General features: G+C 35.0%; 1 protein-coding gene across 5 annotated transcripts in view; it reads left to right on the top strand.

The window, feature by feature from the left end:
- Positions 1-10,663, top strand: part of TMCC1 (transmembrane and coiled-coil domain family 1) — a 172,535-nt gene that overhangs the window by 27,018 nt on the left and 134,854 nt on the right. For 3 of the 5 annotated variants that reach the window (XM_015560395.1, XM_006758302.2, XM_015560394.1), the window contains 2 exons: positions 2,017-2,072; positions 7,683-7,954. In XM_015560395.1, coding sequence (XP_015415881.1) covers positions 7,724-7,954 — 231 coding nt within the window. In that variant the 5' untranslated portion in view covers positions 2,017-2,072; positions 7,683-7,723. Of the gene's footprint in view, positions 1-2,016; positions 2,073-7,249; positions 7,955-10,663 lie in introns of those variants that run through there. The other 2 variants (XM_015560392.1, XM_015560393.1) reach the window with 1 other exon arrangement.

The raw sequence follows: 10,663 nt of genomic DNA, 5'->3' as shown, positions 1-10,663 counted from the left end.
GTCCGGTAATGTTGTTGTCCTATCGTTCCTCAAAATTCGGCGGCCTTCTTCTTCTGTGCACTTTTTAAAAATCCCCTCCCCCCCAAGAAATTCTGTCATTATATACATCATTGTTTTTCTAATTGAAATTAAAAAGCAGTCAAAATGACTTCCTTGGGCAATCTAGTGTTAAAATTGTTTTATCTTTCTAATGAAGTATACATTTCATCTTATAAATTATAACTCTGTTAATGTTTTTGCATTAAAGTCTGCTTTGTGTATGTACTAAACTAGAGCAACTTTCTTTATTTTGTATGACTTTTTCATACTTTTTATTTTTAGATGTGATTCTTGTAAGCACTGTAATAATTGAATTTTGTTTATTTATTTTTAGTTAATTTTTTTAAATTATACTTTACATTTACTGTTTTGTATTACTTTCAGGTGTACAGCATAGTGCTTAGACGATCCTATAGTTTACAAAATTCCTCCTGTTATTTGTAGTACCCACCTTTTAAAAAATTTAATCTAATAATTTTTATCTTTTGATCCAGTTACATTTAATATAATTACTGGAATATTTGGGTTTACATTTGACATCATACGTTTTGCTATTTATATGTTCCTCTTTTTGGTGATTGTGCTCCGTCTTTTTGCATTTATTTGGGTATTTTAATTCTGTTTTTTCTTTTTTCAAAAAACACATTTTGAATTGTTTCAGAGGGGAAGGGAGAGGGAGAGACATCAATGGTGAGAGAGAATCATTGATTGGCTGCCTCCCCCCTACTGGGGATCGCCACAACCCGGGCATGTGCCCTGACCAGGAATCAACTGGTGACCTCCTGGTTCTTAGGCTGACGCTCAACGGCTGAGCCACACTGGCCAGACCTGTTTTTCCTTTCTATTAATATAGAAGTTATATACTCTTTTGCTCCTTTCTTAAATGTTTGTCCTAGAAATTAAGACATGTATTTTTCTTTTTTAAAGTGTGAGAGTTTATTTTTTGAATACATAATGTAGTCATGAGGTACAAAATTCAAAATATACAGAAGGTTATATGATAGAAAGACCTCTCTCACACTTGCCCACCAGCTGCCCAGTTCTCTCTAGATGACTCAGATGTGTATCCACTAGTACAGTCACCTTGCCTCTTTAGTGGCCCCCAAACATACTGTATTTACTGCTGTCTAAGCTGGAAGTCTTGGTTTATATCTTCCTGTTTATTCACCTTCTTATCCTTTAAAGCTCAGTTAAAGTCTTTTTCTCTTTCATAAAATTTTCCTAAACAAATCTAATTCTAACTGCTTTTCCAGAAGTCTGATGGTAATTGCAGTTTTCCTCACACATTTTAGCGCTTAATTGTGTTGTTTTTGGTTATCTTCTTTAAGTTTGAAGTATGTAAATCTTTCAGTGCTAGATTGTGTGTTCTTTGAGGGCAGGATACTATGTCTTATTTGTTGTATATAATGCTGAACACATAGCAGATGTCCCTAAAATACTTGTCTAATTAAATTGCTTCCTGGTAATGGCTGTCAGAAGCTGATTTTTCAGAAAATTTTCAATTTTGGTGCATCTTGAATCTCAATTATACATGGTAGATATAGTTTTTAGAGTTGCTTTTGAATGCAAAATTATAGATACAGAATTGGAAGCTACTTGAAAAAAATATTTGCTTATAAAATTGTGTTGTTTTTCATGTACTTGTATTTCCTATTATATTAAGATTAGTATTATTGGGATATCTATTTCTAATTCCATATCATAGTGTAAAAATATTCATTGCTACTTATGATGTGCCACTTTTAAGTATTGATAAGTTAATTTTTTTCCCAAATATATTTTTTGATTAAAAATTTTCTTGAGTTTTGAAGAATTAGAAAATAATGAAAAATATTGGGAAAAATTACCCTATTTCTACCAGTGATAGAGAAATGTTAACATTTTATGTATATACTCAGTATTTTTCTGTGTGTATATAATAGATAATAAGTTCTCCCCTCTAAGTTTCTCACTTAATTCTTAATGTTTGCTTTTCAGCTTTTACTAAAAGGATTCCTGTATACTTTAGAAGTGCTTGAGGAAGAGTGATAAAGGCAAGTATCCAACTCTTTATTGTTAATGAAATAACTGGTTCATTGTCAAACCAATAAGCTTTGGTTACCACACCTATCCAAAATATATATATTGGAAAGAAAAACTTAAAGGCAAAAAAGAAAGAAGGATTTGTATATAATTTGGAATTTTTTTAAAACACCCTCATAAACATTCAACAGATTTTAAAAACATAATTTTTAACTTTTTTTTCTTTCTTTCTTTATTGATTAAGGTATTACATATGTGTACTTATCCCCCCATTAACTTACTTCTGATACTAATTCAGAACAACTTGTTTCTTAAATGTAAACTAATGGTGTATTGTATTTTGGCAAAATGGGTTCTATAAAAATTGTTAAAAATTCTGAGAATTTAACAAAGTTACCTTAAATGTTTGGTATGTAGGTGGTTTTTTCTCCTCTTTCCCCCTTTTCACTCCTTCACCCTGCCCCCTTTTAGCCATGTCCTTCTGTTCCTTTTTTTCTTACTTCCTCTGGTTTACTTATAAGAACTCTACTTTTCAGAGAAGCTGAGTGAATAAAAGAGAAGCCAACATTTCCTTCTTACAAAAGCACACTTACTTTGCAGTTGAACTTGTGTTAAACTAGGGGTCTCAATATAGTTAGTTATTCAGGGAATTTTATAAACTGAGCAACAGTTATTATTTATTAGAATTTACAGAAGAAAATAGAGGATTCCTAAAAAACTTTGCCATTGTTGAATTTCTTTAGTGCTTGCATTCTCCCCCCCCCCCCCCCCCAACCTGAAACAATATGAATGTCCCTTATTGGTTGCAACAGGAAGTGGAAAAGGAAGGGGATACAGACAGCTTCGGCTCTTGTGACTTTCACAGACTCTGTGGCCACCCTCCCCCTCCCCTTTCTTTTTGTATATATTTTTATTGATTTCAGAGAGAGTAAGAGAGAGGGAGGGAGAGAGAGAGAGAAACATCAATGATTAGAACACATTGATCAGCTGCCTCCTACACATCTTCTACTAAGGATTGAGCCCACAACCACGGCATGTGCCCTGATTGGGAATCAAATTGTGACCTCCTTGTTCATAGGTTGACGCTCAGCCACTGAGCCACACTGGTTGGGCTTGTGCTTGCATTGTTACTGTCAGCAATTTTATAGAGTTAATTATTGCAATGTTACTGTCTTTCTTATTTTTGGCACAGCATTTGATCTTCCTTAATATTTTACTTATATTGAAAGGTGGCCTTAAATATTTCGTTGGCCTACAGAAAATTTTAGCAAGGGTCAAAATTTTGACTAATATTGAAAGGTAGCCTTAAAGATTTTCTGTTGACCTGCAGAAAATTTTAGCAAGAGTCAAAATTTTGACCATATTTCTTGTTTGTTGATATCACAGTAATAATGCAGATGATAGCTACAAGTGTAAGTACCAGATTACATTTTACCAGGTGTACCGGTTAATAATGTGGATTTTGTAATCAAAGAAAACACGATAATTTCAAGAGAAACATCAAAAGTGCTTTATTCAAAGTAATGCCCATCACTAGCTACACAGTGCCCCCCCACCCCCATATTTCAGGTAATTTGTGGATACCGTCCCAATAGAACTTTTCTTGTTTTGAGGCAAACCATTCAGAGACCCAATTTTCCACTTCTTTGTACGTTTTGAAGTGCTGCTCAGAAAGTGCGCATGCCATCGATCAGAACAAGTGGTGATCTGAAGGAGCAAGGTCTGGTGAATACAGCGGGTGGGTTAATACTTCCCAGACAAGATCTTTTAACGTGTCTTTAACTGGTTTTTGAAGTGTGTGATGATGTGTTATCATGAAGAAAAATTACTTTGCCATGTCTTCCAGAACATTCTGGTCGTTACACGATCAAAGCATGGTTCAAACTGATGATTTGTTGTAGGTAGCGATCAGTATGAACGGTTTCACCTGGTTTTAGAAGCTCATAATACACCACACCTTCCTGAACCCACCAAACACAGAGCATTGTCTTCTTGCCAAAGCAATTTGGCTTTGCAGTCAATGTTGATGGTTGACCTGGATCAACCCATGATTTTGTGCATTTGGGATTCTCAAAATAAATCCACTTTTCATCTTGAGATGGAGCATGTTCAACATAAGCTTCCTGAAGTATACGCATAACTTTTCTTCAAAATAAATGAATGAATTATAACTTGCCACAAATGCTCTTTTTGGGCATGAAATTCGACATTTTTAAGTGTAAAAATACCTATGATGTTAACACCTTCAGAAAATTTGACATATGAAGTTTTGAAGCTTGCTGTCAATACATCAAAATAGCATACATATCAAATCACATGTATATCAACTTATGTGTAACTCCATCTATTGAAAAAATCCGCATTATTAGCCATATACCTGGTATTGTCAATGTAATAGGTTGTTTTTCAAACTTCTTTTCTTACCACTTGATGTTTAAAAATCAACTTAGAGTGCCATGTTAGGTAAGCCTGTGCTGGTTAGTATGGTTATGTCTTGCCTTTAGAAATCCAAGAATTTATTCCTGTACTATTACATAATCATTGTATTTGTGTAGATAGCCTGTGCAAGCTTTGGCTTGGAGATTGACATGCTATTTCTAGATTTTCTTAGGAATGCTGGCATTTCCTTATAATTAATCATCACTTTAAATTCTGTGAAAATAAATGATGTCCAAATGCTAGTGAAATCTCAAATGAATTTACTAACACATAAAATGTACCATATTTTTCATTAAATATAAGAGAAGCATAAGATCACTTGATTAGTTTATAACACTGCCCAAAGGATTAGGTTTGTTGAGTAATAAATTCCTTATAATTCCTTTTACCTTTATATATGAAACAAGTAGGTTTTCCAACTAATCTTGACATTGTGCCTTTATTCATGGTACCTTTTACCTCTCATGGGAGAAATTTATCTTATATATTTTACTTTCTAAACAAACAAGAAAATCATTTGTGTTATTTAGGTAACGAAATACAAAGAAGGAAAAAAGTAAATTACTTCTTCATTATCAATCTGCTGCTTTCACATCCTCCTAACTAGCCCAGTGCAAGAAGAGAGATTAGTTGATGTACAGTGTTACTTCTCTGAGAAGTTCAAAGCTTTGCAGAGTGGAACTAATTCAATAACTATTAGTCTACCCTACAAACTCATGAGGGAAGGTGAAGATAATTAAATATAGTATATTATGGCAACATTTTTGCCCACAAGGAGCCCCAGAAAACTCCAGTAGAGACCAAGATAGCCATTCATCTAATAAGGATTAAGGGTTTTTTCTTTCTTGGCTTTCCTACAGAAAAAAATAAAAAACAACCCAGAAGTAATGTATAGTCAGGAAAAGGGTATGGCAGGATTTTAGTGTGGCCACAAAGAATTTGAGTGAAAGGCACTAAAATTTCCCATTCTTGTAGCTGCTATTTGCTTAGTTTGGGAGCAAAGAATTTTGTGGTATTTAGAAAAAGAGAAACAGTATCTTTTACCTCATCACATTATTTATGCTTCTGAGTCATGAAGAGGTCAGGAGATGAGGAAATAGGCATGAAAGAATATGAACAGCAGAACCACAATGACAGTGCCCATATACATGGTAAGAAGGTCTTCTGAGAGTAGCTACCAGGAAGAAAACTAGTAGGTTTACATTCCTGTGCCTCTGAACTTTAGTAGCCTTGAGTTTATGGTAAACGTACTACATCCAGCTAATTAATGCCTTCTAGATTACTACTTGGTGGCAAGGAGTCCTCATTTCTCTAGAACATGACCACCGTAGTGCTTCATTGATAGTGACTTAAACTGTTCAAAGTACTTGGGGTAGTGTAGGGAGTTTTAAAGGTCTTTGAACAAAAAAATTAGGGAAAGTGTGGACATAAAGAACTTCTTCCTTTACCATATTTTGTCCTCTCTAGCAGGTTCTGTGCCTCAATGCAATTTTGTTTTATATATTTCTGTGATGAAAAATCTCATGCCTACCATCTCTCCTCCTCTTTTTGTGCATGTGATTTCCGTAACCATGGCAGTTGTGCTGACCTTACATTTTTTAGTTTCAGCTTCCTTTTAATTTCCTGCATTTAATATTGGTGTGTGGTTGTTGCTGTTTGATCTTTCTTTTTCCCTACTCTTTTATTATACCCCAGTTATTGTGTTATTTCTTTGCTTTTGAATTTTTGTGGATATATGGGAAGCTTCTGTCAGGGATGATACTATTCAGAGAAAGGGAGTTCCTAGAATATGTTTTCTTGATAGCTAGTACTGAGCAAAACTCTAGTCTCTCTGAAAACAGATCCTGTCTGGATTATTCACTCATGTAGAGCCCCAAGGTCATTAGTGCTTCAACAGATAGTTTAGCTTACAAGATTTTTTTTCTTCTATTTTCTTCTTCATTTTTTTTTAAACATTTTATTGATTTTTTACAGAGAGGAAAGGAAAGGGATAGAGAGTCAGAAACATTGATGAGAGAGAAACATCAATCAGCTGCCTCCTGCACGTCCCCTACTGGGGATGGATGGGCCTGCAACCAAGGTACATGCCCTTGACTGGAATCGAACCTGGAACCCTTCAGTCCACAGGCCGACACTCTATCCACTGAGCCAAACCAGTCAGGGCATTCTATTTTCTTCTTAAAGAGCAAACTTTTCAGCCAGTAACTTTGATGAATATGAATGGTAACTGGAAATTCCTCTTTTCCGTTAAAATATACACAGTTAGGTTGTGATATCTACTTATTATTACGGTTTGAATTTACTGAGTTTCAGCAGTTGAATAATTAATTAACTGTGGTTATAAATGAAAGTAATTAAATCACCCCAGCAAGACTATACATATTGAATATTATGTTCTCTCCTGATTTCCCAAGCAATGGCTGTTTATCAACTATTATTGTGGTTTTCATTCCAAGATGACTGCTCTAGTATTCAATTTTTCATATATTAAAACTTGTAGGGATTTAAAAAAAAAACAACGTTGCTGTTTTCATTTCCTATGTACTTGTTTCTGAGCTTTTTCTCTTATTCTAGAAAATAATCATTACCCACTATCTAGAAAACTGTCTTTTAATCTTCTGATTAAAGATTGCTTAACGATAGTGCTCATTTGTTTGGCTAGTGGCATGTTTTTCTTTAACACTGGAGTTTCTGCATGGATTTATAATATGAGGTTCTTCTTCTTCTTCTTCTTCTTTTTTTTTAAAGCATTAGATAGGCATGAAGCCTCCATCTCACAGCTGCATGTGTAGTTACTATTGAAGCAAATGCCTACCTAATTTGACAGTCTTGGTGTATTTAAAATTTTTGAGTTTGCAAAATAAGCATATTAAGTCTACTGATGGAGCCTTCGGGCAGTGAACAGTTATATGAGGACCCTGATCCTGGAGGCAGATCCCAAGATGCAGAGGCCAGAAAGCAGACAGAATCAGAACAAAAGTTGTCTAAAATGACTCACAATGCTTTGGAGAACATTAATGTGATTGGCCAAGGCTTGAAGCATCTCTTCCAGCACCAGCGCAGGAGGTCATCTGTGTCTCCACATGATGTGCAACAAATTCAGGCAGATCCAGAACCTGAAATGGATCTGGAAAGCCAGAACACATGTGCAGAGATTGATGGTGTCCCCACCCACCCCACAGCTCTGAATCGTGTCCTGCAACAGATCCGAGTGCCACCCAAGATGAAGAGAGGGACGAGCTTGCATAGTAGGCGGGGCAAGCCAGAGGCCCCAAAGGGAAGTCCCCAAATCAACAGGAAATCTGGCCAGGAGATGGCAACTGTTATGCAGTCTGGCCGACCCAGGTCTTCATCCACTACTGATGCTCCTACCAGCTCTGCTGTTATGGAAATAGCTTGTGCTGCTGCTGCTGCTGCTGCATGTCTTCCAGGGGATGAGGCAACTGTAGAGCGGGTAAGTCTGTTAGAGTTTCTTTTTCTGTTATTGTTCTTTCTATCTGGGATTCTTTAAACTTTTCTTTGGTAACTAAAAAGAGATAGCAAGAGATATCTCAAAGTTGTGGTAAAATATAGTTCCTGTTTTTGTTAAAGGGAATGAATAGTAATTATTGCAGCTAATGAATGCATGCTTATAATTATATTCCTATTTGCTTCCTAACATATTGCTATATTTTATTTTACTCTTTTGCTAAAATCATCAGTATACTTTATATATTCTTTATGTCTTAAAAATCTCAGTTTTATGGTAGAGGAACAAAGATACTTTGTTGTTGCTTTGGTTTTGCACATGAATTGGCTTTCTTACATTAATGAAGGTAATGAATAAAGTTCTAGAATCTGGGTGTGTCTGCTTAGTGTGGAAATATAAATTGCTTATAATTTTCATACACACTGTGCCATTCAATATACATTTTGCTTTCTGCAGTAGAGCATATACATTCTTTTTTTTAAAATAGTGGCTTTCACACTTTATTTTTTAAAATATGTTTTGATTGATTTTAGAGAGGAAGGGGGGAGAGAGGGAGATAGAGAGAGAGAGAGGGAGAGAGAGAGAGAGAGAGAGAGAGAGAGCAAGAGCAAGAGAAATATCGATGATGAGAGAAACATTAATCAACCGCTTCCTGCAAGGCCCCCTATCAGGCATCGAGCCCACAAGCAGGGGACAAGAAAAGGGGAAAAGAAAGTTTTTCCTTTTTTCAAATATTGTTAACTAGATCAGCTTGTTTGAATGAAGGCAGAAATCTAAGCAGTGACAAAGGCTGATTTCTACACTACCCCTTTTTGGTTTCTTTTGTTCTTGTTGTTTCTTATGTTATTACTTCTAAATAATTTGTCTTTTTCCAATGAGTAGCAGTGGAAATAAAATACTGGAATGATTCCCTAAAGTTATTTTTAAAACTGTTCATCATTATAATATAAGCAATGACATTCTGGATTCTCAGATATCTAAACAAAATAATAAGAACAAAAAAGTAATTATTTACAGTATCTAAGATAAAGTCTCTTTTGTTTAGTGAGTTAGCCAGTTAAATAAATAATCGCCATGGAGCTATTTCTGCATAGCAAGGTTGAGGGTGGGGTGGAAAAGAGCTCAAATTAAAGTCTCACATTAACCATAATATAATGTTGCATAATTATGGTTAAGAAAGGGGGATGAAGGTGAGAACTATTCCTGTATCGTCTTTCTTACTGCCATAAAACACCAAGAAGCTTGCCTTGAAAATACTGAATTTTAATGACTCATTTGATTATTGAGAATCTTTTCCATGTACTTGGTAATAATTTTGCAAGAATGTTTTGTGGAAGTGAAATTGTTTTAATGTCATTATATGGGATCATACTCAGCTTGTTGAGTATATAATGATGCAAGACTTTTATGTATATAATATAATTTCAGTTGCATGTCAGCTTTTTGAGGTATGTGTGATCTCCGTTTGTACAAACAAGGTAATTAGAGCTTAGGAAATTTTTAAAATTTACTTAGACCAGAGAGCTCGTCCATGGCTGAGTCTAAGTTCTTTGCTCATTCTCCCATAGCACAGATGCCTCAATATTGTAAGTTTTTATTATGTATTTAGTGGGAAAGGTGTAATATAAAGACAGAGAGTGTAGAAGATTGTAGAAGGATCTAGACTGCCAAAAAGTTAGTAACCTACCGACTAGTTGGAAGGTACATCTAAGTAGGCTAATTTTCCTAAAACACCTAAGAAAAATTAAACAATTTGTTTTAACAATTAAAACAAGATTTGAAGCCAAAAAACTAACTCTTGTAGAGAAATTAGTAAGGTAGAAATTTGGATAAAAGAAAGAAGTAAAGGTTTCTAAATGCTTTCCGTATCTATTCTCAAAAGGTGGCAATGAAATTGCTAAAAGTCCAGAAGTCATTATAACCTTTCTAACCTCCAAACAGTGCTTTAAAATAGGAAAAGAAAAAAGAAAAAATAGGGGAAAGAGAGATAATTGACTGATTTATCCTTGTTTTCAGGTAATCTGACTGGCAGATAATCTGGCAGTTAATAGCAATGATTATTTTTAATTCTGTGTTTTTAGTTATTTTTTCCTTGCCAAGTTTATATAGCCACCTGGAGGGGTAAGACAAGAGTGCTGGAGTGTTATCTTAAGAATGTTCCACTTTTCTTTTTGAGTCTGTCATTAACACAACATCTTAGGTTGAGAGTGACTTCTATAATCATTTTATTCAGCTCTGCAACATTCTCCCTAAGTGGTTAACTGGTCTCTCACAATCTCTCAAAGATTACCATTCTACTTGTAATGTTTCTATTAGACAAATCCAACATATTAAATGGAATCTGGTTCCCTGTATTTCTCCAGTTAATGCCAATCAGAATGTGTGTAATGCCTCTGCAGACATGAATAGCTTTCACAATGTGTGTGTCTGAATAGTTCCTTCTTTAGGCTAATAATACCTAGTCCAGTGATGGCGAACCTATGACACGCATGTCAGAGGTGACACGCGAACTCACTTTTTTGGTTGATTTTTCTTTGTTAAATGGCATTTAAATATATAAAATGGATATAAAATATATAAATCTTTGTTTTACTATGGTTGCAAATATTTCTATATGTGACACGGCACCAGAGTTAAGTTAGGGATTTTCAAAATGCTGACACGCCGAGCTCAAAAGGTTCGCCATCACTGACC

Source organism: Myotis davidii, unplaced genomic scaffold (assembly GCF_000327345.1).
Source record: "Myotis davidii unplaced genomic scaffold, ASM32734v1 scaffold73, whole genome shotgun sequence".
In the NCBI taxonomy this organism is placed as follows: Eukaryota; Metazoa; Chordata; class Mammalia; order Chiroptera; family Vespertilionidae; genus Myotis; species Myotis davidii.
This window is presented reverse-complemented; position numbering and strand designations above follow the sequence as displayed.